We start from the raw sequence: 27,530 nt of genomic DNA on the forward strand, positions 1-27,530 counted from the left end.
GGAGTAGGATGAGGTCGACAGCGGTGGTCGAGAGGTCGACAGCGGTGGTCGAGAGGTCGACAGAGGTGGTCGAGAGGTCGACAGAGGTGGTCGAGAGGTCGACAGAGGTGGTCCAGAGGTCGATGAGGGATGGTCAAGAGGTCGACAGTGGTGGTCGATATCAACGGGGATGGTCCGGAAGTCAACAGTGGTGGTTGAGATCGACGTGTTTGGTCGAGAGTTTCGACAGCCAGGTTCAGATGTCGACGGTATGGTCGAGAGGTCATAAGAGGTCAACAGATGTAGATGTCGAGGGAGTTCTTTTGTGTTGCTCTCGATGTGCCAAACGGTTTAGACTCCCGCTGGCAGAGATCAAGTCAACGTGAGGATTTCCCGACCGGGAGATGGGAAGAGAACCGGGCAGGATGGTCTGCCGACCAAAACCACAGGAGACTGCTCTTGCCGGAGTAGCGAAGCTTTCTCGCTCAGGCGCTTCTCCTTCTCTTTCACTTGAATCTGTAGGAAAAAAATGGTACAGGAAGTAATGATCACATAGCAGATCTCAATGGAGGGACCGAAGTTGGTTCCAAGCGAGATTCCCGCTGTAGACTTACCTCTGAAGAGAAGCTAAGCTCCAAGAGTAGTGATAAAAATCAGAAGAGTGCAAGTGGATAGTTATTCAAAAAATCTGAATCTGGAGAGCAAGAGAGCACACACACAAGCGAACGAGACAGCAGTATCACTGGCAAGGTGAAATGGCAGGCAGCTGCTGTCAGGAGTAAACTTTTCACAGATGCTGGGGGCAGGTCCCCTATTGGGCAGCTTTGGTACATGTTTTCACTGATTGGCAGGTCAGAAGGCTCTTCCCATTCGGTAATGGCTGTCTTTCGAATGGCTGTCTCCAACTTTGTTCCTCTTCTTTTTTTGTTGCAACGGGTACTAATTTAGTACATAACTAGGAATAATCTCAAGTTCATACTGTACTAGCTAGTACAGAACTTAGTGCTAACTCTGAAAGTTCGTTGCAGTTGACCCCAAATGATTTGAATGTTTGCGAAAATATGCAATTTTTTTTTTAAAAGAACAGGTACAATCACATTTTTGTATCTTTTATGTTTAAATGATTTATACAGTATTTACAATCACACAAACATGTAACACGCTTTTAATTTTTAATGTATTCAAGTCCAGTTAGTTCTCATATTTATTTATCAAGTGAAGGGGATGGTCTAAGATAAGTCTGCTTCAATTTCAGGTCTTTTACATGTATGCTGACAAACAACTCCTCTCACTTTCACTCAACATCCCTCCCCCCCACACACACACAATTTAAAGAGACCAATCAATCCACATGTCTGTGGACAGTGAGAGGAAACCAGAGTGCCCAGAGAAAACCCATACAGATACAGGGAGAACATGCAAACTCCACACAGACAGGCCCCCCAAGCAAGGACTTGAACCCAGGCCCATGGAGCTCTGTTGTAGCAGCATTAACCACCACACCACTGTGCCACCCTACAGTGTTTCTTTGAAGCTGCAATTTTTATTTTTATTTTTTTAAGTAAAAGTTACAGGTATTTTCATGGAGGAGGTGCAGAGGCGATTCTAGAGTCTGAAGGGGCCCTAGGCAAAAAATCCCATATTTGTTTCCATAACCCTTTTAACTAATGTTCATTACCATTATATTCCCGAAACCCCCTTTAAATAATCAAATGTCAAAAAACATCAGAGTACAGTACAGTTTTATTTTCACATTGGTTAACATTAAAATAAAAAAATTAAAACATGTTAACATAGCAGACAAAAACAGGACAATAAAATAATTGTAAATAACTAGCTGAAAAAAACTTAAAGCAAATGTAATAACACTAAGAAGACCTGACATAATACAAATGGGAGAATAACATAATTGTAAATAACTATAACATCTATATACACATTTAGTGCTCTTGGTCTTTTCAAAAAGTATACATGCATAACAAATTTCAAAAATAGACAGTAAACAACTAGCTGCTGCTAGTAGTGCATGTAGAGGTAATTTGTATTGTGTCCTCTTCCTCATCATCAACAGGCGGATGGACTTCTGTTTTTGCTATTCTTGACAGGAACTTGAATAATGCTCCTGTGGAAAGATAAGAAAGGGTTGACTGTAAAATAGCATGTTTGTGTAGTCAATTTACCACTTATGAATCAAACAAATAAGTATAGCTAATGTTTCTGCAGAATATGAACAGATTGTTTTTTATTTTAGCAGAATATTAACAGAAAATAAAGCAGTTGAAAACAGTTGTTTTTAAATAAATCTGCATGAGGGATACATAGATATCTATCATCATACAATTTCATTTACAAAATATTTTTCACATTCTGGTTTCACAAACCATTGTAGTCTCCATTAGGCATATATTTGTATTAATCTCAGTTTAGACCTAAATTTCAGATAGATTTTTAAATACAAATGAGACTTTACAATACACACCTTTTCAAAATAACTTTTGCTCCAACAACCAAAAACAATCTGGGTAACTGCTTGTAGAAAAATATTCTACCAATCTAGCTAAGCTAAGTTAGCAAATATTTTATTAACTTTAGTGTTGCTAGTACAGTGCCAATGATGGAGTCACTTTTCTTAGCTAGCATCTAACATTGGGCTACACTGTTAATTTACTTTTAGGGCTTTCTGTCACATTAAACGTAAATGTCCGGTACACTCTTACCACTGTCATGTTTTCTTTTTAATACGTCCTCTTTTTTTTCTTTCTTTTTTGCTACCGGAGAGACAGGACCTCTTCATTGCAGTTACATGTGTTTGCTTCAAAACAAACTCACACGACAATCATGAGGCCCCTTTAGGGAGGTTTGAGAGATGAGGTCGTTGCACAACAGTAGTTAGGAGGGGGCGGGGAATCCAGGGATTTTTCTTTAGACGTTGCTGACAATGCTGCAGATTCGACTTGGTTGCCCCTTGGTGGCCCCCTAGAGTCTTGTCGGCCCCAGGCAGTTGCCTGCCTTGCCTGTCCTTATGCTTCGACTCTGTGTGTGCTTCTGGGTGAAAAGCAAAATGTGTCACATGACTACATTCCCAAACACACTGTAGTCACCTCTCACACACTCACAGGAACCTCAATAAACATATATATATATATATATATATATATATATATATATATATATAAGGGAGCTACAAACATCTAGGGAAAGAGATTTGAATTGAGCTGTTTTGAGACAGAACTGAGAAGACAGAAGAGAGGGTGTACCGGCAACAGAAGATAGAAAGAAAGAGGGAAAAAAGCAATTAAAATAATTGTGAGGGAGAAAGGGAGACAGAGACAGAGAGGGGGGACAGGACAGTGAGAGTCAGACACACACAGGGCAGTGCAGTCAGTCTGGTGCAGTTGTGTATCGGCGATGGACCTCCTTGTCAGTGTGGCTCTGTGTGCTGTGGTTCTGGTTCTGGTTCTGCTTATGCTGCTGTCCCAAGGTGGGGAGCCAGGAAAGGGGCGGACGCTGCCACCTGGACCTACCCCACTGCCTCTGCTCGGCAACGTCCTGTCCCTGGACCGCAGCAACATCATCCAGAGCTTCATGCAGGTGAGAGGTAGTGTGTTGGTTTACCTGCAGTGTGTGAATTTGTGTGTGCAATATGAGTTCAGTGTCTGAGTTTGTGTCTCTCTCTCTCTCTCTTTTTCAGGCTCAGTCATTTGTGTGAAGCACAGGAGGGACCTGCTGATTTGGTCAAAGTGCATTTCCATGCTCAGAAAGTATTCTGTGCAGGTCCTTCTCACAGTGACCACAGTGCCTGTCCTCTCTAGGCAGTCAGGTCTGCCTGTGTCGGTCTGTTTCTATGGCCAGACTGTGGTCACTGAGCCTGTTCTTGGTCAGGATCTGCCTCTGCTTCGTATCTCTGACAGTGAAGAGAGACTCTGCCAGATAGCAATCCAGTTTGTTTTGGGATTTAGTCTCTTTATTCGAATGTTCCATATTCTAATTTTTGGGTTGATTTATAATTTGATTTGTGCTGTGCTTTGTGCTGCAACGAGTCCAGGACACTCAACTGTAGGTGCTTCCAGAACTGTAATGCTCTCTTCCGGATGGGTATGAACAGCGGGTAGCAGCCTAATACAGTCTGCTGAGTTTCAGGGTGATGTTTCCATGTTTACTACCATGGCCCAGTACAGTACTGTTCCAGCAGAGCCAGGTTCTGCCACAGTGCCGTGGGTGATAGCAACACCATGTCATCTGCATAGAGCAGGAACTTGATCTCAGTACTCTGCAAGCAATGCCGAGTTAATGATACTGCAAAATACCTTCAACCTTGGGGTTGTATTTGTCTCCACTCTTATTTATTGGGGATATCAGCCCCTGGTTCCAGATGTCATGGAAGCAGCCTGGACACAGCACCAGGTAGAGTAATTTAAAGATTGCCTCTTGCAATATAGTGCTGCTGTATTTGAGCATCTCGTTACTGAGTTTGTCAGGGCCACAGGCTTTTCTGGGTTCAGGTGCCTTAAGTTTCTCTGATAGCTCTTGGAGATACAAATAAATGCATACCATATAATACAAATGCATACAACAATGTATCTGTTACAATTAACTATGAAGGCAGTCCACCACCAAGCACTGGGGAAAAGGACAGAGCCACCATGTCCAATTATATCAAGAAAATATGTATAAAATAACCTGTGCAAAATGAAACCAAACAGATCACCACAACCATAAAACGTGCATTTAACATTGAAACTTTATACTTCCAATAATAGTGCCTAAAATACAAACAAGCAAACCACAGTGACTCTATTCTTCTCGCAGTGATCGGAGGTGAACTGCCTCCAGACAAATATGTCACCTGAGAAGTTCTTACTAATAGTATTAAAGTATGTGCATAAAATCAGTCAAGGCAATTTGTAAAACAATATATAAAAGCAGTCAAAACCATGATAAAACTACAGTGGAGGCGCTTTCCTTCCTCTACAAGGGAAACAAAAACAAGAATTAAAAAGAGTCTCCACAATCCTCATGTTATTACTTAATAACAAGCAAAAACAAGGGTCACAGTACCAGGTTATAAATAAAGCTAAAACAATAGAAATAATTAACACGTAGTTTTCCCTACACTTTTGTAAGTCACCCTGGATAAGGGCATCTGCTTATAAATAAATAATAATTATAATTATAATTATAATATAATAATATACCTTTTAACAATGTGTGTTACCTCAGGCAAGACCTTCAGTCTTTTCCTCTACTGCTCGCCCTACAAGTACCAAAGTAAAAGCTAAAATCCACAATTCAACAATTAAAATATAACACTGGAAAATGAAATTCTACCCGGCTTACCTCCACACACCAGTACCAGCACTCACTCAAACGACAACCGAACTCTTCCTCTGTTTCCAGGAGAAGCTTTATGAATACGGGCACAGATCAGCTTTTCCACAAGTGTAGTTGGTCCCACCTTTGTGGTTTGATCAACTTGACTAATGACCAATCAGACTCAGAATTTCTGGCTGATCAGATTCCATGGGGGGCCCAGGTCACCCCTTAGACATGCCCCTGCAGGACTGTGTCTGTGTGTTGCTAGGCTGACCTGTTCTCTTTAGGAAGATTGTGATTTGGCTGTGGTCTGACAGGGGGGGTTGTGGTCTGACAGTGAATGCATTGATAGAGGAGGGCTCCAAGTCAGACATCATGATCGACAACACTAGTCCTAAGAGCTGAGCAGTAGGTGAAGCGACCTAAAGAGTCCCCACTGCTTCTGCCATTCAAGATGGACAGGCCCAAGCCTTGGCAGAGACGCACTAACTCTCAGGGTTGTTCCTCTGGATTGAGGTGGGTGAATTACACTCTCTCTCTCAGAAAATAAGAGAAGAACATAAGAAAGTTTACAAACGAGAGGAGGCCATTCGACCCATTGTGCTCGTTTGGTGTCCATTAATAACTAAGTGATCCAAGGATCCTATCCAGTCTATTTTTAAATGTTCCCAAATTGTCAGCTTCAACCACATCGCTGGGGAGTTTGTTTCAGATTGTGAAGACTCTCTTTCTGAAGAAGTGACTCCTGTCTTCTGTCTTGAATGCCTTGAAGCCCAATTTCCATTTGTGTCCCCGGGTGCGTGTGTCCCTGCTGATCTGGAAAAGCTCCTCTGGTTTGATGTGGTCAATGCCTTTCATGATTTTCACATTGTTTGGATGGAGAAAGTGAGGAGTCCACATAGACTCCTAGGTGTTTCTCTTGCGTTAGTTCATCTAGTTCTATTCCTCCCATAGTGTAATTATGTATTACCTTGCCGTCCACATTGAATTTCATCTGCCAGGTGTCAGCCCACAACTTAATATTATCTAAGTCCCTCTGAATAGATTGTGCTGCCGAGATTGTATCTGCTGAGACACCTATTTTAGTATCATCTGCAAATTTGACAAGTTTGCTAACTATCCCAGAGTCCAAATCATTAATATAGATTAGAAACAGCAAATGCCCTAATACTGATCCCTGTGGAACTCCACTAACAACCTGATTAGAGGTTCAGTCTTTGGTGTGGAACCTTATCAAAAGCTTTCTGAAAATCTAAGTATATCATATCATATGCTTTCATATGCTGCCTAGCTTGCCTGGCTGTAAGCTGTGTCTCTGACAAGATCTACAGTTGTAGTTGCATGTTTAAAAAATTGAATAAATTAGTAAGACATGATCTGCCTTGCCTAAACCCATGTTGACTATCTCCAAGAATATGGTTTTCATTAAGATGCTCCTCTATTTTCTGTCTAATAATTTTCTCCACCATTTTACAGGTGATGCAGGTGAGACTGATTGGTCTGTAATTTACTGGCTCAGTTTTGTCCCCTTTCTTGTGGATTGGTTTGACATTTGCTGTCTTCCAGTCAGTTGGCACATCCCCTGTTCTAAGTGTCATTTGGAATATTTGAGTTAGTGGCTTATAAATAATTTCCCTAATTTCTATACCATCTGGCCTAGGTGATTTGTTTGTTTTTAATTCTGCTAGTCCCTTCAGTACCTCCTCCTCATTTATCCTGATCTCTCTTAGGGTTTGACTGGACTGGTTGTCAACCTGTGGCATGTCATCTGTTTTTTCTTTTGTAAAAACCTCTGTGAAATACTCATTTAGAACATTTGCCACATCTTGTTAGTTTTCCAAGATACTTCAATTTTTGCCCTTTATCTGTTTCACTTCTCCTTTATTTACCTCTTGCTGTTGTAATATTGAAAAAAGCTCTTTGAATTAGTTTTAGCCCAGAGCTATGTTTCTTTTTATTTCCTTATTTGATTTCCTGATCCCTCTCTTAACATCTCTTTGCAGTTCTATATATTCTTTGTATTTTGTTTTGTCTCTATCCCTTTTGTATGCACTATGCAACATTTTCTTTCTCTTGATATTTTTTGCATACTTCTATTAAACCATTTTGGCCAATGTTTTTTGGTACAAATTTCTCCTCAGCCTAAAGTAGAATATTCTTAAAATATAACCATCCATTTTCAACTGACTCTGTATCCAGCGTGCTCCAGTCTACCTCTTCTAAGTGCCGCCTCACACCTTCAAGGTTTGCTTTTATAAAATTGTAGACCATTGTTTTAGACTTGGCCCTTGTTTTTTGAAGTATGCCTCAAAGCTAACCATATTGTCATCACAGTTTGCCAATGGTTCTCTAGTTAGCATACCTCTGACTCTATCTTGGTCATTTGAAAAGATTGGTCTGGTTGGTTCCATGACAAATTGAGTTAGAAAGCAGTCATTTACCATCTCGACCATTTCTATTTCTGGTTCTGTAGTCCCAAATGGGCTTTCCCAGTCTATGTTTAGGAAATTGATTTCCCCCATTATAACAGCCACATTATTGCTACATGCAGTCCTGATTACATTGTACAATGAAACATCTTGCTGAATATCTGAGTTGGGTGGTCTGTAACACACTCCTACCACTAATCCTCCGGATCTCTTGTTCAAAAGTTTAACCCATGGAGATTCTGTTTTTTTACTAGGATCTAATTTGAGTTCTTCTGCCTCAATGTCATTTCTGACATATAATGCTAGCCCACCACTTCTTCGATTTTTCCTGTCCCTCATAAACTATGTGTATCCTTTCAACTTGTATTCATCCCCATAATTTTCTGTAAGCCATGTTTCTGTGGCTTGGCTTCTAGGTCTAACCTAGGATCTAGGTCTTGTTCCTTATACTCCTTGCATTGAGGTACAAACATTTCACAACTTTCCTACTAGCAGTTTCCCTTGGTTTTCTTTCCTTAGTGGAACATCTTGTCAGAGCTCCCTGCCCCCTGGTCCCTAGTTTAAAAGATTCTCAATTACTCTGCACATATGCTCTCCCAATGCATTAGCCCCCCTTCTATTTAGATGTAGATCGTCTGGTTTGTACAGGTCCCATCTATCCCAGAAGAAAGACCAATGCTCCATAAATGTAAACCCCTCTTCCCTACACCAAGATTTCAACCACGTGTTGAACTTTCTAATCTCTGCCTGTCTCCCTGGCCATGCAGGTGGTACCAGAAGTATTTCGCAGAAAACTACCGTAGAGGTTCTGCTCTTTAGTTTTGTTCCTAACTCTTTAAATTTGTCTTGCAGAACCTCTGTGCTTCCGTTACCTATGTCATTGGTTCCAATATGGACCATGGCCAGTGGATTCCCCCCAGCTTTGGCCAATAGCCCGTCTACTAGTTTAGGGAGATCTGCAACCTGAGTACTAGGCAGGCAAGATACCATGCAGGTCACCTTAACACACTGTGTGATCTACACCTCTAAGGATCGAGTCTCCTACTATAACTATATCCCTGTTCTTTGGGGGGAGGGCCGGGGGGGTGTACATCATGGTGCTCTGGTGCACAACAGCCCTCCTATCACCCTTGGAGCCATCACTGTCCATCAGTTGGAACCTGTTGGGCATTTCTAGCTCTTGTGATGTCTCTAAGGGTTGCATGCGCCCTTTTCTGCAGTTACGACCTACTGTAACCCAACAGTTCTCTACGCTGTCCTGCTCTAAGGTCTCAACACTCCTAGTAGCAAAACTCCACCTGACACAACTCACATAACTGAAATCCTGCCTAAATCACCTTTCCTTCAACTTATTTACTTTCACCAACTCAGCAGCTGTACTGAATTCACTTGAATTAAGGCAAACTTCAGACAAGATTAACTTCAAATAAGGCAGTTAAAACTAGGAACACAACAAGTTGGCTGCCTCTCACCTGTACTGTCCTGTGTCTGTGTACGGCAACTTGTAAATCCTTCTGTTTTGGCAACTTGTAAATCCTTCTGTCTCTCTGTTTGTATATTAATCTGTCTCTCTACCTCTCCCGCCCCATCTCCCTATCCCTCCTATTCCCTCCCCCTACCCCTCCACAGGGCTGCTGATCAGTAATGGTCCACGTTGGCAGCAGCTGCGTCGCTTCACGCTGACCTGCTTGCGGGACTTTGGGATGGGCAGGAAGAGGATGGAGGAGTGGATCGTGCAGGAGAGCAGGCATCTGGTCACTGCGCTGAGCGACACACACTGTGAGAGTGGGAGGGAGGGGACTCGTGTCTCAGTGTCTCTCAGAGTGATTCAGTCTTTTAGTGCATCTGTGTATGTAGCTCTGAGTCTCTGTCATCTCATATCTCTGTCTCTCAGTGACTCAGTGTCTCACTCTCTCAGTGTCTTTGTCCCCCCAGGCACCATATTTGACCCCGCCACCCTGCTGCGCAGCTCCGTGTCCAATGTGGTGTGTGCGCTGGTGTTTGGCCAGCGTTTCAACAAACAGGACACCTGCTTCCTGCGGCTGCTGGGCCTCTTTGGTACCATCCTGCGCACTGTGAGCGGACCTTGGGGACAGGTGAGAGGGGCTTGGGGACAGGTAAGAGGGTGTACAGGTGTGAGGCGCCTGGGGGCAGTGGAGAGGGGGAGCTAGGAAGATAATTGCAGGTGAGGAGCAGTTAGGGTTACTGTTACTACTCTGTTTTTCACTTTGTGTCCCCTCCACTCTCTCTCTCTCTCACTCCCCCTACACTACACTCCAGCTGTATAACGTTTTCCCAGGTGTGATGCGCTGGCTGCCCGGGCCACACAACCATGCTCTGCAGGCAGGGCAAGAAATCAAGTGCTTCGTCAGGGAGCAGATCCAGCAGCACAGAGACACACTGATCCCACACGCCCCCCGGGATTTCATTGACTGCTACCTGCTCAAGATGGACCAGGTACCGCTGAGACACACTGAGACACACTGGGACACTGCTTATACCATCTTCATTACTCACTCTTCTCTCCCCCAGGAGAAGGACAACCCATCCACAGAGTTTCACTATGAGAACCTGGAGTGTACCGTCCTCAACCTGTTTCTGGCCGGGACAGAGACAACCAGCACCACCTTGACATTCGCCTTCATGCTGCTCGCCAAATACCCCCACATACAGGGTAGGGTCACTTACTGACAGCCCAAAAACACTGGGACACTTACTACGTATTGCTGTAATAACAATCCGAGTGTGTGTGTGTACGTGTGTGTGTGTGTGTGCATCGTTTCTTTGTGTGAGTCTCTCTCTCGCGCTCTCTCTCCTTCTCCCGCCCCCCCTCAGAGCGTGTGCAGTGTGAGATAGACAGTGTGGTGGGGGGGGACCGTGCCCCTGTGATGGAGGATCGGCGGAAGCTGCCCATGACGGAGGCGGTGCTAAGCGAGACTCAGAGACTGCTGGACTTGGTACCTCTCAGTGTGCCTCACATGGCTACCCAAGACATCGCCTTCAGGGGCTACTGCATCCCACAGGTATGGCGCACTCCTCCTCCACATCCCTCCATCTCTGCCTCTCTGTCATACCAATCAACAAGAATGCATATTTATAGAAAATAAAGTAGAAATTAAAAAATACATAGATTAATTATACATCATTAAAATAACTAAACAAATAAATAAATACAAATATATTCATTAATAATATACATGAATAATAGCTCATAAGTAGTAATAAATTGATAGGTTATTATCATAATCCCTGGTTCCCTGAAAGACAGCCATTACTGAATGGGAAGAGCATTCTTACCTACCAATCAGTGAAAGCTTGTACCGAAGTTGCCCAATAGAGGCCCTGCTGGCAGGAGGAAGACCCACCCCCGGTATCTGTGAAAAGTCTCTTCCTGTCAGCTGTAGCCTGCCATTTCTTCCTCATGAAGGCTGTCTGGTTGAGCAACCTCTGAAGGGTAATGGTTGTGTTCTTTTTTCAGGGAACCGGGGCTATGATAATAGCCTACCGTTCCCTTTCAAGTCAAAAGAAAACCATTACCGAATGGGAAGCTGTCGCAAGTCCTGATGCTTGAAGTAAGCCCAACCCCATTATGAAAGCACAGCAGAGCCTCTCGGCACCTGAGGGCAAGCCACCTGTAGTACCTGAGTGCCCAGTGTGGGTCGCATTTGGTCTGCTACATTGAGGTGGTAGAGCCTTGTGAACGTCTGTTGACCAGACCGGGTCGCAGCAATATACAAGTCTCCTAGTGATACGCCATGAAAGAGAGCCCACCACGTGGCCTGTCCCCTTGTTGAGTGCATTCAGGCATGGGAACTTTAGCAGTAACATAGGTGAGCCTGATCGTGTCCAGCCACCCAATGTGCCAGTCGATTGGAAACAGTCCGCTCTCTGGTGGTAGACCCATAGCTGACAAAAAGTTGATCAGAGCTACGAAAGTGTGCAGTCCTCTCCATATAATACCTCAACGCCCTGACTGGACACTAGTATTACTAGTATGTGAAGTCTGCGGTCCTCATCTGACTTGTGTGGAGGGGGTGGAATGACTCCAGGACAATAGGCTGGTTGAAATGAAATGCCAACACAACCTTGGGTAGGAAGGCCAGGTTCATCTTCAGAGTGACTCTGTCATTGCTTCCCGAGAAGATCAGACAGGTTCTCTCCACAGACATGAATTTCTCCAGGTCTCCTTGCTGAAGTTATCACTACAAGGAAGGCAACCTTGAGCAAAGGAAGCAGAGCTCCGTTGTGGAAATGGGCTCAAAGGGAGCTCCGCTAAGTCCTTTTAGAATCATTTCCAAGTCCCAAGCAGGAAATGAGTCTTTCAATGGTGGTCTGAGCGGTCTGGCTCCCTTCAGGATCTGAGTAGCCAGAAAGGGGGGCTCCCAGGAAGTCGATTTTGTCATGATACGCTGATACAGCCACCAGGTAGACTTTGAGGGCAGATGCGGACTTGCCTTCCTCTAGCAAATCTTGCAGGAAGCATAGTATGGTTGCCATGGAATATGACATAGGGTACTGCAACGTTTCCACCACCGACAGGGCGGGGTCCGTCTAGGGGGTTGCTTATGCACCGGGGATCTTCTCCTGGGGGAGCGCGAGCATCTCTCTTGAGAGGTTGGGAGGGAGAGGGTGATCTCCTAGCCAGAGAAGCCTCAGGGGAAGCCTCTGGACTGGAGGGAAGAGGAAGAAGTTGGCGCTTGAAGCTTCCTCGGAGACTCTCAGGGAGCTCAGCGTCTCGCAGAACCCAAAGAGGAGCGGCCGGCGGTGGTCGTGCCAGTCGTCAGAGGGCAACTTCCCCTGGCACTTCACACAGTGGTGGAATGCCCCTCTCGGTTTCGGAGGCATGGTGGTCCATCTGGATTTCTTCCTCATGGAGCCCTTCCAAGAAAAACGAGAGATCCTGGGGCAAGGGCAGTTCTCCCAGTACTTCGCAGGAGATGAGGTCAGCAGTGGAGCCAACGATGTCATCGATATCGTCACTGTCGAGTGTCAGAGGGTCGACGGAGAGACAGTTGTCGATGTGGGCATTGATGATTGTTGAAGTCGACGATGTGGGTCGACGTCAATAGACGTCCCTTCGATGTTGAGGATCGATGTATCGATGATGTTTTGTTGAGGTCGACTCGGTCGGTTGAGGTGTGGACACTTGTGGTCGAGGGTTGACCGGGGAGCTTCCTGTCAATGCGGAACATCGATCTGTCGACGATGTTGTAGCATAAGGTTCACTTATAAATTCCAATTAAAGAAGTGAATTTATAGTATCACCTTATCACGAATCCTGGAATCTTGTAGAACTCAATTTCCGTAATAATTGGACGCAGACACCGATTCCAAAGATATAAATTGTCAAATTTATTAAAAACAAAGACTAAATGTAGCACTACACTAATCATACAAAAAGGGAAAAACTAATTAAAATTCAACTCTAGATTAACAAATTAAATACAAATCACTTCCGTGACCAAATCAAAGACCATGGGATCGCATATGATAACACAAATCGTTAAACAAAAAAGGTTATAAACACATTGACTACAATACCAGTTAGTAAGACGAAGGTGAGTCTCTCATTAGTATTGTTAGTCGGACAAATAACTACGCAGGTTAGTATTTATGTCAGGTAACTTCTCGTTATATATGTATATCAGTCTCAATTACGTTTAGGTGCCGAGAAAGATCTTATCATTACTTGTTACCACAATTTCCCTTAACTGATTATTATTCAATGATTAAGGATAGGCAGGGCCACCAATAATCTAATGTCTATTAACGTGTGTCAATTTCAGACTAAACAGTTAAACAGGAATGAGAAGATATTTCTCAGCGTTGACAGGTTTTATTTCTAAAATTGTCAACAAAACAGTTTAATGCAACACACATTTATATTTAAGAAAACTAAATGATATTACACATTCTAGAGTTATGAATCACAGAATAACATTTCTAATTGATTTCTCAAATGTCATGAATCATAAACTCCAAACTGTTAAACTTATCTGAACTTCGCAGCAGAGAGGCCTCTCTGTCTTCGGGCTCAGATAACAGCACACGGCACGAGGTCCGTGTGGTTTGGAACAAAGGCAGTCCGGTTCGGCTTTGTCCAAGAACTTCCACTCAGTCGATGCACCTGGAAGTTGGGGTTTCGCGAATGTAGAGTCTTTTCTAAACAGATTTTCCACTGGTTTGAAGGCTCCAAGGTTGTGCACAAAATCTTCTTTGCAAGCAGGATTTCCACCGTAGTTACTTGAGAAGACAAAGTCTTTGAGGAAAGCAGGGCCCTGTTAGTTTCCAAGGGTCAAGTTTCTTAAGACTCAAATAGCAATTTAAATGACTGAACACTTTTGTATTGCAGTCGACTTAGTCAATTGTCCAGCTGTAAAACTCCACTGATCAGGTGGGCACAGGCGGGCAGCGCAGTTTGTAAAGTTCTTTATTTAATAAAGTTCTTTAAAAAATTCTTCGTACGGCTCAATCTCCTTCTCCTAGTTTAACCCTTCTGTTGCTGGCAATGACTTGGTTGGTTCCGTTTCGGTTCTGGCAACAGAGCTGTAGGTTGAGCTGTGGCAGCGGGTTACTGGTTCGGGTGAGAGAGAGCGAGAGAGATGCCGTGCGCTACCCTTTATACGTCAGATCAATAGATGATTGGTTCTTGAGTTTTTGAGATCGGATTTCGGTTTCAGCCCCCAGTGTCCTATTGGAGGGGGGCTTGATTTATGACTGATGTCAATCCATGCCATCTTTTGGAAATGCCGGTTAGCCCGGGTTCGTAGCTCTGTGTCGGGATTTCGGCTCTCGTCCATTTCAAAGAGTTTTTATTACCTACAGGCCCCCTTCTCCAGACATCTCACAGCAGGATTCCAAACTATTTAGCCTATTCTCGGTGCCATCCTCCCAAGACTGTCACTTTGATATAAACCAGTTCACAGCTGATGAGTTAAGGAAATCTGATAACTTTGGGGGGGAGAGGTCTTCTTTAGATTAGTGCTTCAGCTCAGAGCTAAAATGCTCTTATCAAAATACACCCAACATAACACTACAATGTTGTAGAGGTTGAATCAGTCAGTTAAGGTCGACGTCGAGGTGTCAACACTTGGGGTCGAGACTTGACGATGGAGTTTTCTGTCGACGTTGAACATCGATCTGTCGCACAATCGACATGGGGTTGTTTACGCCAAGGAGGTCAATCGAGGGTAATCACAAGCGGTTCCACAGTGGGGCTCCTCCGGGTGACCGAGCCATCGCCAGTTGCAACCCTTGTCTCTCCTCTGAATCTGCAAAGGAAAGGTACAGGAGGAATACCTATGGTAGATCCCTATGGAGGAGTCAAAACCAGCTCCAGAGTGAGACTACAACCACAGACCTAATCCAGATTGATTTCCAAAGAGTGAAGATAAAATGCTCCGAAGAGCAGAGAAACCGACTCAGAAGAGATGGTAGCACACTTCTCAAGCAGTGAGGAAAAACATAAGGTTTGTCTCAAAGCAGCTCTCACTGTGTAGTGAAAAAAGAAATGGCAGGCTACAGCTGGCAGGAGACTTTTCACAGACACTGTCAGCACGGCCTCTATTGGGCAGCTTTGGTACAAGCTTTCACTGTTTGGTAGATCAGAATGCTTGTTGAACCCAGGTAAAGAATTGAGGTCTTCAAGCACAGAGGATAATGTATTTATTTAACATGTCCGGCCTGGAAGGCCCTGACATGGAAGCTCTCCACATGAGTGGGGTCTCTATGAACCACAAAAGTTAACTGCTTTTATAGGAAGCATGACATGTGGTTCTGTGGGCAGTGGGTCAGTCACATGTTTCCAAGAAGTGTTACCTCAAGGTCAGGTCTCTGGCCCTTGTAATGTTCATGGTTGTCTTCCTGGGGGAAGGTGTGGGATGTGGAAACCAGATGGCTTCCTTTGATATACTGGGTGAGGTCTGGTCCCATGTCATCTGTAACAACTGTTAATCAATAACTATGATGTGACCTCTCCAGCTTTAAGATAAGCCACAGAAACCTTGAAGCAAATGCTGGGAGTGACTTCTGCAGGGTCAGCACTCGTAAAAACAGCCTTGCTAACATTTGCTTGCTTGACAATTAATACAATTGGCTCTGCTGACATATTATTAATATAAAACATTATACAGTTTATACAAAACTTTAATACCGGCTCTTCAGTGCTCTTCCCATTTGGTAATGGCTGTCTTATGACACTCTCTCTCTCGCATCACTTCCACTATCCCTTTACCTCCCACTCTCAGTGCAGTATATTAACCTCTCTCTCTCTCTGTCTCTCTCTCTCTCTCTCTCAGGGCACAGTGATATTCCCGATGCTCCACTCTCTTTTGAAGGATGAGCAGAACTGGGTGGACCCTCACTCGTTCAACCCTGACCACTTCCTGGACAGCAAGGGCAACTATAGGAGCAACCCTGCCTTCCTGCCCTTCTCTGCAGGTAATGCCCCCTCACCTCATGACCCCCTGCCCAACTGCACTGACTGACTTACTAATACACTGATAGCAATGGCGAATCTGATGCAGGAAAGCGCTGTGTGTGTGTATTAGAAAATAAAACATAAGAAAGTTTACAAACGAGAGGAGGCCATTCGACCCATCGTGCTCGTTTGGTGTCCATTAATATCTAAGTGATCCAAGGACCCTATCCAGTCTAATTTTAACATTTTCAGCTTCAACCACATTGCTGGGGAGTTTGTTCCAGATTGTGACGACTCTCTGTGTGAAGACGTGTCTCCTGTTTTCCGTCTTGAATGCCTCGAAGCCCAATTTCCATTTGTGTCCCCGGGTGCGTGTGTCCCTGCTGATCTGGAAAAGCTCCTCTGGTTTGATGTGGTCGATGCCTTTCATGATTTTGAAGACTTGGATCAAGTCCCCACATAGTCTCCTCTGTTCCAGGGTGAAAAGGTTCAGTTCCCTCAGTCTCTCAGTAGGACTTTCCCTTCAGACCTGGAATAAGTCTGGTTGCTCTCCTCTGAACTGCCTCTAGAGCAGCGATATCTTTCTTGAAGTGTGGATTCCAGAACTGTGCACAGTATCCAGATGAGCTCTAACTAGTGCATTGTACAGTCTGAACATTACTGCCCTTGTTCTCAATTCTACACTTTTGACAATATACCCCAGCATTCTGTTTGCCTTTTTTATATACTTCAATTTTTGCCCTTTATCTGTTTCACTTCCTCCTTTATTGACCGCTTGATGTTGTAATATTGAAAAAAACTCTTTGCATTAGTTTTAGCTCTAAGAGCTATATTTCTTTCTATTTCCCTCTTTGCTTTCCTGATCCCTTTCTTAATATCTCTTTGCAGCTCAACATATTCTATGTATTTTGTTTCGTCTCGCCTTTTTGTATGCGCTATACAACATTTTCTTCCTCTTGATATTTCTTTGCATACCTCTATTAAACCATTTTGGCCAATGTTTTTTGGTCCTCAATTTGCTAAGTTTTGGTACAAATTTCTCCTCAGCCTAAAGTAGAATATTCTTAAAATATAAACCATCCATTTTCAACTGAATCTGTATCCAATGTGCTCCAGTCTACCTCTTGTAAGTGCCGCCTCATACCATTTCTGAAATTGTAGACCATTGTTTTAGACTTGGTCCTTGTTTTTTGAAAGAATGCCTCAAAGCTGACCATATTGTGATCACAGTTTGCCATTGGTTCTCTAACTAGTGTCCCTCTGACTCTATCTTGGTCATTTGAAAATATCAAGTCAATGCATGCACTCTCCCTGGTTGGTTCCCTGACAAATTGACTGTAGTCCCAACCGGGCTTTCCCAGTCTATGTTTGGGAAATTGATTTCCCCCATTATAACAGCCACATCATTGCTACATGCAGTCCTAATTACATTGTACAATGAAACATCTTGCTGAATATCTGAGTTGGGTGGTCTGTAACACACTCCTACCACTAATCCTCCAGATCTCTTGTCCAAAAGTTTCACCCACAAAGATTCTGTTCCGTTACTTGGATTTAATTTTAGTTCTTCTGCCTCAATGTCATTTTTCACATATAATGCTACCCCACCTCCTCTTTGATTTTGCCTGTCCCTCCTAAAAACTGTGTGTATCCTTCTAACCTGTATTCATCCCCATCGTTTTTCTGTAAGCCATGTTTCCGTCACTCCTACAACATCACAGTCACATGCCAGCACTGTGGCTTCTAAGTCCAACATCTTGTTCCTTATACACCTGGCATTGAGGTACAAACATTTCAGGACTTTCCTACTAGCCGGTTCCCTTTGTTTTCTTTCCTTAGAGGAACATCTCCCATTGTCAGAGCTCCCTTCCCCCCCGGTCCCTAGTTTAAATGATTCTCAATTTCTCTGCCCATACGCTCTCCCAATGCATTAGCCCCTCTTCTGTTTAGATGTAGACCATCCGGTTTGTCTCTCTCCCTCTCTGTCTCTCTCTCTCTCTCAGGTAAGCGCGCATGTGTGGGGGAGTCCCTGGCTCGTATGGAGCTGTTCCTGTTTCTAGTGTCAGTGCTGCAGCGCTTCACTGTGTCTGCGCTGCTGGGCCCCGACTCGCTGGACATCAACAGAGAGCCTGGCTCCTTCGCCAACCTGCCCCGCCCCTGCATGCTCATCGCCACGCCACGCTGATCTGCCCTACCCCTACCCAGCCTCTCTCAGACATGCCTCTTTTGACATGTGGCCACACCCCTGTGGTCACACCAAACACGTCCTGCCACTCCCTCTCTCTCTCCCTCAAATTCAAATGAACTTTATTGGCGTGATGTTCTGGTGTTGCCAAAGCTTAAAACAAATATTCCAGCCACAGAAATAGTGGAAACCACAACAATAAAACAATGCAAAATATATCTGCAGTTAGGAATACGGATAGATTCCCCCCCACCTCCCTATTCAACAGTATCAGGCAGGTAATAAACAGCATGTGGCATTAGCTCCCTCCCCCCCACCCCCATTCTCTTTTTGGGGTCCTTAATTAACTGTTGATTTTTGTATTGGTTAAAATTACACACACACACACACACACACACCATTGTTTAAAGGTATTTTCAGCTGTTGACTGTAAACCTGTGCAATGTGCTCAGATTTCAAGCTGCAGCCTGTAGAGAAGTCATTCACAAATAAAACATGAACTTTACAGGCAAGATCTGTTGCTCCTTGATGTTGCCATAGCTATTACCTGACAGAAATGATAGATCAATAAATACAAATAAGGCATGAGAAACACACCCACAACTCCCCAAGTTCCTAATATTTAGAGGAAAGAGTACAAAGAGAACAGCTCCCCTTAGCCCTCTGAGCAGCTTCACAACTGCCCCCTGGCTGGTGACACAACGCAGTGTATATACAATCAGTGAAAGTCAGTATGTAATCTAGAAACTGTGCCATACTGCACTGGACTGTAATCCACTCACTATACATATCCGGTAATACTATATATACTTTAATACTATATATATTGTAATACTATATATACTGTAATATGACATCACTCAACCATAGTATGATATTAATATATATTATTACTATACATTTTATATTATAATGTGTTGCTGCCCTTGATGTTGTGTGTCTAGAACACTGTCAGTGATTGGAATATTATGCAAGTCGTATTGAATATTTGCAGGTGCATTAATAATAATTAAAAGTAATAAAGTTTTTCCATTTGTAGTTCTTGCGTTTGTTGTCTGTGTGTAGTGTATATGTGTACAGTCTTACCTAACCTCACACAGAGTGTATCCACTCGACAGGGTGGCAGCGCTGACACTGGGGAATAGGGGTTGTGTGTGGAGTTAATGTCTCAGGACAATGTTGTCCCAAATGAGAACATACATGTGGTGCTCAGGATCAACTGGCCCTCTCCTCTGTGGTTGAAAAAGATTGTTCTATAGGTTGATCAGGAATTTAACCAGTGTGGTCTGGCCCCAGGGTGGCATGGTGGTGGAGGACCCCATTGTGCATCATAGCGATGCATATGGTGACATTTCTCTCTCAAGGTCAGACCATGGTCAACCAAAGTTGCCTGAATTTCATCAAAGATTTCAAAGATTGCTCTCCTTGTTCTTGGTGTTGGTCTTGGTCTTCCTCTTACTCCTGTTCTACTGCCTCCTCTTTCTTCATCTCATGCTCCTCCTCCTCTTCCTCTCACTCTACCAAGTTTGCTTCCATTGTTCTCCACACACAGGAGTCCTCACTTGTTCCCTCTGGATTCTAATGGTCTGATTGCAAGGTGAAGTCTCATGAACATGTGAAGAGTGAATGTGGTCAATTGGTAATTGAGTTTAGTTTGTTGAACAATGATGTTTTACATTTACACACAAGAGGTTTTAATTGTGAAGGGTTTGCCAAATGTAGAGAATTGTGTGTTGTGTTTTGCCAAATGTGTGTTACAAAGATCCGAGTGGAAAGTAGAAAATGTGCCAGTAGATTGCAGATTCGGTGAGTGGTTCTGGTAAATGAGTTACAGGTTTAGGTCATTGTGCCTTAAGTTCCAGTTTTATGTGTAAACAATTGGGAAAAAGTATATGTTTGTCTGTCTGTGTTTCTGTCTGTTTACATGTTTTAAAATTCCTGCTGAGCTCTGATTGAGCTGATTAGTAATTGGGTCTGTTAATTACTTGATTAGCACAATAAACATCACAATATTGTTTTTCTTTAAAAAGAGAGAGAAGTAAAGAAGTTACAGGTATTTTCATGAAGGAGTTGTGTGTGTGTTTTTGGGTGAAAAGCAAGAGGGGCCACATGACTTCATCATTCCCAAACACACTATAGTCACCTCTCACACACTCACTGTAAGCTATTTAAACAGGAATACCTACTGGCAATAGATTTGAATTGAGCTGTTCTGAGCCAGAGCTGAGAAGAGAGAAGGAGAGAGTGAGGCTTGCAGACTGTACTGGCAACAGAGACATATAGAAAATAGAAAGAGAGAAAGAAAGAAAGACTGAGAGATCAGAGGATCAGACAATTAAGAAGTTGTCGTGAGGGAGAAACACTGAGAGTGAGACATACAGAGAGCAGAGCAGTGCAGTTGCGTGTTAGTGATGGACCTCCTCGTCAGTTTGGTTCTGTGCGCTGTGGTTCTGATTCTGCTCATGCTGCTGTCCCGAGGTGGGGATGGGGGAAAACGGCAGGCGCTGCCACCTGGACCTACCCCCCTACCTCTGCTCGGCAACGTCCTGTCCCTGGACCGCAGCAACATTATTCAGAGCTTCATGCAGGTGAGTGGGGTGTGTGCACGTGTTTTAAGTGTGTGTGTGTGCTTTAGTAGTGTTGGTTTACGTGCAGTGCGAGTTTGCCTGTGTGATGTGCTTGCAGTGTGCTGGTTTGTGTAAGATTGCATGCAGTGTGTGTGTCTGTGTGTGCAGTGTCTGAGTATGTGTGTTAGTGTGTATTAACCCATCTCTCTCTATCCTCAGCTGTGCTCACGGTACGGCCCGGTGGTGACGGTCTACCTGGGGGGTCAGCGGACGGTGCTGCTGGCTGGGGAAGGGGCGATCAAGGAGGCACTGCTGGAACAGGCCGAGGACTTTGCTGGGCGAGCGCAGCTACCACTGTTGCTGGACATGACAAAGGGATACGGTGAGAGGAGGGGGTGGGGGTTGGAGAAAGGGGGATCAGAAGGAAGGGGAGAGGGAGGGAAACTAAAAATGAGTTTTATTGACGTGACACGTGTTGCCAAAGCATTTACAAATATAACAAGAGAATTGCATAAATACAAAAAATAAATAAAAGTTAATAAAAGCGTTCATGCTGCCTCAGGGCGCTGTGCTGGAGGGACTGTGGTTCGCTGTGATTCATTGTGTAACCAGTATTTCAAGGCTCTCCTCTGTACTGAGCAGCCCAGCGGCAGGTGCCCCAGCTCAGCTCAGCCGTTGTTGTGGGTGGAGCTTCAGTACATTCCTGCAGAACTCGACATGCAGGGTTTCTGTGGGGCTCCTCTCCCATTTGACGAAGTCACCACTGAAAGCCAGGCTCTCTATCTCTCTGTCTCTCTGAATTCTATTAAATTCATGGTACTTAATTGGAATGCCTATATGATGTATTGTCAGGTGCATCCAGAACTGTAATGCTCTCTTCTGGATGGGTATGAGCAGGGGGTAGCAGCCCTGCAGGCAGTATGAGGATTTATTCTCCGCACCTTTAGGATGTCAGTTGGTGACCACAGCACCAGGTCATCTGCGAAGAGCAGGAACTTGATCTCAGAATCATGGAGAGTGAAGTTGGGGGTTGCAACACCACTAGTACAAAATGTAAATATTGAACAGTGTTAGACTCAGACTGCAGCCCAGTCTCTCTCTCTCTCTCTCTCTGTGTCTGTGTGTGTATGTGTATTAATCTGTCTGTCTACCTCTCCCTCCCACCCCCCCATCTCTCCCCGCTCCACCCCTCCTCTCCCCCCTCTCCACAGGCATGGCGATCAGTAGCGGTCCTCGCTGGCAGCAGCTGCGTCGCTTCACGCTGACCTGCCTGCGGGACTTTGGGATGGGCAGGAAGAGGATGGAGGAGTGGATCGTGCAGGAGAGCAGGCATCTGGTCACTGCGCTGAGCAACACACACTGTGAGAGTGGGAGGGAGGGGACTCGTGTCTCAGCGTCTCTCAGGGGGATTCAGTCTTTTATTGCATCTGTGTTTGTTGCTCTGAGTCTCCGTCGTCTGGTGTCTCTTAGTCGTTAGGTTAAGTGTCTCAGTCTCTCAATGTCTCTCAGTGACTCAGTATCTCACTCTCTCAATGTCTCTGCCCCTCTCAGGTGCCCCCTGTGACCCCACCCTCCTGCTGCGCAGCTCCGTGTCCAATGTGGTGTGTGCGCTGGTGTTCGGCCAGCGCTTCAACGAACAGGACGCCCGCTTCCTGCGGCTGCTGGGCCTCATTGGCTCCATCCTGCGCGTTCTGAGTGGGCCCTGGGGACAGGTGAGTGGGGGGTATAGGTGTGAGGAGGGACAGGTGTGAGGGGCCTGGGGACAGGTGAGAGGGGAAGCGAGGAAGAGAATTGCAGGTGAGGAACAGTTAGGGTTACTGTTACTAGAATATCTCTCTCTTTGCCCCCTCCGGTCTCTCTCTCTCTCTTACCCCCTACACCCTTCCCTTTCCCTGCCCGTCTCTCCATTCCCCTCTCCCCCTATACTCCTCTCTCTCTCAACCTCTGTCTCTCTCCAGCTGTATAATGTTTTCCCAGGGGTGATGCGCTGGCTGCCTGGGCCACACAAGCATGCTCTGCAGGGGGCGCAGGAAATCAAATGCTTCGTCGGGGAGCAGATCCAGCAGCACAGAGACACACTGATCCCACACTCCCCCCGGGATTTCATTGACTGCTACCTGCTCAAGATGGACCAGGTACTGAGACACACTGGGAGACATTGACACACTGAGACACACTGAAACACACTGGGAAACTGATTCTTTCTTCCTCTTCCTCTCCCTCGTCTCCCTCACTCACACCCTCTTTCTCTTCCCTCCCTCAGGAGAAGGACAACCCATCCACAGAGTTCCACTATGAGAACCTGGAGTGCACCGTCCTCAACCTGTTTCTGGCCGGGACAGAGACAACCAGCACCACCTTGACATTCGCCTTCATGCTGCTCGCCAAATACCCCCACATACAGGGTAGGGGCACTTACTAACAGCCCAAAAATACTGGGACACTTACTATGAATTGCTGTAATGAAATTCAGAGTGTGTGTGCGTGCATGTCATGTGTGTTATTGTGTTCATGCCAGCATGTGTGAGTGTGTGTGAATGTGTGCGTGTGAATCTCTTTCGTTGTGTGAGTCTTATGGGATCAAATTAGCGCCATAAGTATTGGAATATCGTAAATGAGAAAAATAAAGTTGAAAACGTAACAGTGAAATAATGGATGTTGAGATCAAAAAGAAAACATTCAAAAGCAAAATGTATAGAATTGTAAAAAAAAAGACTGATATAAAAAGGAAAAAATAAAAGTGAGGGCAAATCTTGAATTGATTGAGTCCATTTCGCTTACACTCTCACCTGGAGTTACTGGTTTTAGTTACGATACTAGAATATTTGCTTTCGCTGCTGGTTTATTTGCTTTCACTTTTTTATTTTTTCAAATAGATTTGGTAGTTTTTCCATGAAGGCGGTGTTTATAGGGAGGCATAGATCATGGGTCACCATTGGTCCAGTACATTTGTGTGGCGGTTCTTCCTAACCCAATCAATGAGCAGGGTGAGCGGCTCTGAAATGTCACCACTGTATGCCAAATCTTTTACTTTATCAGTGATTGTACACATAGGACTGAGTGGGGTGCAACTACATGGCTTAGGAATTTGATTATAAACAAGGCATCTTTTTAATAAAAAAGTTATAGACATATCCCTTTACAATCGCTTTCTACATATTACACAGTTAAAACAGTAATAATTGATTACCATCTCATATAGAAATCACCCAAAAAACTTAAAATCCAATGCAGACCATCCCACCCTGCTCACTGATTGGGTTAGGAAGAAACCCACACAAACCTGGTGTATCAATGGAGACCCATGAACTACACCTCTTAGCCCCACCTGTATGGAAAAACTTTGCCAAAACTCGTAATTCGAAAAAATAAAAAACCGAAAGCAAAGAAACCAGCAGTGAAAGCAAATGTTCTAGCAGTAACTCCAGAAGAGAGCGTAGGCAAAATGGACTCAATCAGTTAGAGTTTTGCTCTCGCTTTAAAATGGTTTGCTTTCGTTTGTTTTAGCATTTGATATAATTATTTTTGTTTACAATTTTAAAAATTTTGCTTTCGATTGTTTTATTTTTTATTTAAACATCCATTATTTCACTTTTACTAAAAAACTTTATTTTTCTCGTTTACAATATTTATTATTTTGAATTCAATACTTACAGCGCTAATTTGATCCCACAGAGTCTGACTCTCCCTCCCCCACTCAGAGCGTGTGCAGTGTGAGATAGACAGTGTGGTGGGGGGGGACCGTGCCCCTGTGATGGAGGACCGGCGGAAGCTGCCCCTGACGGAGGCGGTGCTGAGCGAGACTCAGAGGCTGCTGGATCTGGTGCCTCTCAGTGTGCCTCACATGGCTACCCAAGACATTGCCTTCAGGGGCTACTGCATCCCACAGGTATGGCCCACTCCTCCTCCACATCCCTCCTCCCTGCTTCTCTCTCTCCCTCACTCGCACTATCCCTTAACTCTCACTCTCAGAGCAGTATATTAACCCCACTCTCTCTCTCTCTCTCTCTCTGTCTCTCTCTCTCTCTCTCAGGGCACAGTGATCTTCCCAATGCTCCACTCTCTTTTGAAGGACAAGCAGATCTGGGCGGACCCTCCCTCTTTCAACCCTGACCACTTCCTGGACAGCCAGGGCAACTACAGGAGCAACCCCGCCTTCCTGCCCTTCTCTGCAGGTAATACCCCCTCACCTCATGACCAACTGCACTGGCTGACTTATTTACCGATAAACTGCTACACTCTGTGGGTCTGAGAGTCATTGAGTCAGTGCTGCACTGCGAGATGGTGCACTCTTCCCTGGTTTAGTTACTCATTAACCTGTGAGAGGCTGTTCAGACCTGACCTGAAGATGAATCTGCTAGAGGAGAGTGCAGTGTGTGTGTGTTAACCACCCTCTCTCTCTCTCTCTCTCTCTCTCTCTCTCTCTCTCTCTCTCTCTCTCTCTCAGGTAAGCGCGCATGTGTGGGGGAGTCCCTGGCTCGTATGGAGCTGTTCCTGTTTCTGGTGTCAGTGCTGCAGCGCTTGACTGTGTCTGCGCCGCTGGGCCCCGACTCACTGGACATCAACACAGAGCCCGGTGCCTTCGCCAACCTGCCCCGCCCCTGCAGGCTCATCGCCACGCCACGCTGACCTGCCCCACCCCTATCCACCCATCACGCTCTGCCACTCCCTCTCTCTGCCTCTTTCTCACTGTTCTCTTTCTCCTTCCTGCTCCTTCCTGCTCCTTCCCTTGTCCCACCCCCTCTCTCTTTCTCTCTGGGGTCCTTAATTAACCTTTTTTTATAGGTTATAATCACACACCACTTTTTAAAGCAGAGTTACGTAAAGTGGGGGGTGCTTGAGACAATTTTGACATTTCAGTATTCAGAGAAATAAAAATAAAAATGTCCGCCTCAAAAGAAATACCCACTCTCTCTATTGACGCACAGTCAGCCAATCACAGCTCACCTCTCTGCAGGCTGTGTGGTTTTGTTTAGTTTTTCCTCCACAGCTAGCAGGAGGTTAACATGGATACATGGTTGATATTTTTAAATAAAAATAACACACAAAAAGTAATGTTTGTTCAAGTGAGCATTCACAAATGAACAAAAATAAAAAGCTCTCAAACGGGGATGCTGCTTTGAAGACCTTCATATATCACCAGCTGTGTCGGGAGCAGCACCTCCTCATTGTCTATAGCTTCAGTTGGTAAACTGTCCTCCAAAAAACGTATTTGTTTAGGCACGTTATAGCCTACTGGCCTATTTTCATCAAGGATTCTGCACCAATTCGTAATTACCGACACTTTTTCAAAAAAGAATAAAAGGAATAATTACTCAGTCGTACACAGCATGTTTAGATTAATCAATATGCACTGTTTGTTTATGCATGTTAACTTTAATTTGAATTTTAGTTCATTAATAAAAAGTGTTGTTAAAAAAATGACTAGTCTAACCTTTGTAAATGGCATCGGTAGGGGGCGCTAGTGGGCGTCATATAAAAAGTTTGCGGATCACTGGTTTATAGGTCTTTTCAACTATTCACTGTTAACCTGTAAAATGTAAGAGAAGTTCACAAACAAAACATTAACTTCACAGGCATGGTCTGTTCTTCATTGATTTAGCCAAAGCTATTACCGGACAGAAATGATAGATAAATAAACCTCACTCAAAAAATACATACAAAAGGCATGAGAAACACATCCACAACTCCCTCAATTCCTAATATTAATATGAAAGAGTACAAAGAGAACAGTCCCCCTTAGCCCTCTGAACGGCTTTACAATTGCCCCCCTTCCTGCCCCTTATTATTATTATTTATAATCATGTTTTTCCACTTACAGTTGCTGCGTTTGTTGTCTGCACATACCGCGCATGCGTACGTCGGGAGGCAGGGGAGTCGGGTGGTGTGGGAGGTGAAGTGCGCAGACTCTGCGACAAACCTGTCCAAGTTAGCCGTCTGCGCAAAAGACGTCACCAGGTCACGCATCCACAGGCCACAAATGCGCACAGCTGCGCAGCTTCTCAAGAGGGACTGCGCTGGAGCAGCCGCGGCTGCAAGACAATCAAGCCGCGCTATGTGACAGAGACGTGTGTCAATCAGAGACAGCCGCGCCGCCGCCCTCAGTCCTGGCATGAGCATCTTATGAACTCCATGCTACATATGGCGAAGTACAACAGAAATATAATATTTTAAAAATTGACAGTTCAACAATAAAATAATATGCATGTTAAACCCAATTTTCACGTATTATGTGCATTTGTAAGTTACACACCTGGCAAGGAAATCCATAATAATACATACAAAATGTTTTATATGTGTATTTCTTTCAAATTATACATTTAATATAGATTGTAAACCAGTGTAAATACAATATTGTACAAAAAAAAATTGAGTATGTTAGTATTTAAGTGTCCCAACAATGAGCAGGAATAAAACATTGTACAAATGTAAATTTATGAAAGGGTCGTAAAGCTACTTAATCTGATGTGAACTGATTAAAGGGCCCATGTTCTGCTCACACTGTAGTGCATGAAGCCGGGGCAGCACGGACGGAACCTCGATTGCATTCATTCTGCGAAAGGCCGGACTTCCGTCTGCGCAGCCGTGACGTCACACGCCGACTCCCGTCTGCAATGTAGCCTGTCTCAAGATAATCT

The 27,530-nt window shown here is 44.5% G+C and overlaps 2 protein-coding genes and 1 long non-coding RNA gene across 4 annotated transcripts; 2 read left to right on the forward strand and 1 right to left on the reverse strand.

The window, feature by feature from the left end:
• Nucleotides 1-1,704: 1,704 nt before the first annotated feature.
• LOC136749436 (uncharacterized) lies at nt 1,705-27,453 on the reverse strand. 2 transcript variants are annotated; one of them, XR_010816749.1, is made up of 5 exons: nt 26,712-27,453; nt 21,834-21,933; nt 21,148-21,252; nt 2,697-3,024; nt 1,705-2,101 (listed from the first exon to the last, which is right to left on the reverse strand). It is a non-coding gene; the product is annotated as an uncharacterized LOC136749436 (long non-coding RNA). The 2 variants fall into 2 exon arrangements; XR_010816748.1 differs by lacking the exon at nt 26,712-27,453 and having other exon boundaries at nt 21,834-22,090.
• LOC136750481 (cytochrome P450 2B11-like) lies at nt 3,388-19,363 on the forward strand. The gene is made up of 8 exons (XM_066705642.1): nt 3,388-3,577; nt 9,351-9,500; nt 9,657-9,817; nt 10,002-10,178; nt 10,254-10,395; nt 10,557-10,744; nt 16,019-16,160; nt 18,144-19,363. Exons 1-8 carry the CDS (start codon nt 3,388-3,390, stop codon nt 18,323-18,325), a joined length of 1,332 nt encoding a protein of 443 aa, XP_066561739.1. The 3' UTR covers nt 18,326-19,363.
• Nucleotides 19,583-26,320, forward strand: LOC136749434 (cytochrome P450 2B11). Its single transcript, XM_066703734.1, has 9 exons — nt 19,583-20,913; nt 21,112-21,274; nt 22,104-22,253; nt 22,444-22,604; nt 22,851-23,027; nt 23,156-23,297; nt 24,594-24,781; nt 24,926-25,067; nt 25,340-26,320. Exons 1-9 carry the CDS (start codon nt 20,737-20,739, stop codon nt 25,519-25,521), a joined length of 1,482 nt encoding a protein of 493 aa, XP_066559831.1. The 5' UTR covers nt 19,583-20,736; the 3' UTR covers nt 25,522-26,320.
• Nucleotides 27,454-27,530: the final 77 nt, after the last annotated feature.

Source organism: Amia ocellicauda, chromosome 5 (genome assembly GCF_036373705.1).
Source record: "Amia ocellicauda isolate fAmiCal2 chromosome 5, fAmiCal2.hap1, whole genome shotgun sequence".
Classification (NCBI taxonomy): domain Eukaryota; kingdom Metazoa; phylum Chordata; class Actinopteri; order Amiiformes; family Amiidae; genus Amia; species Amia ocellicauda.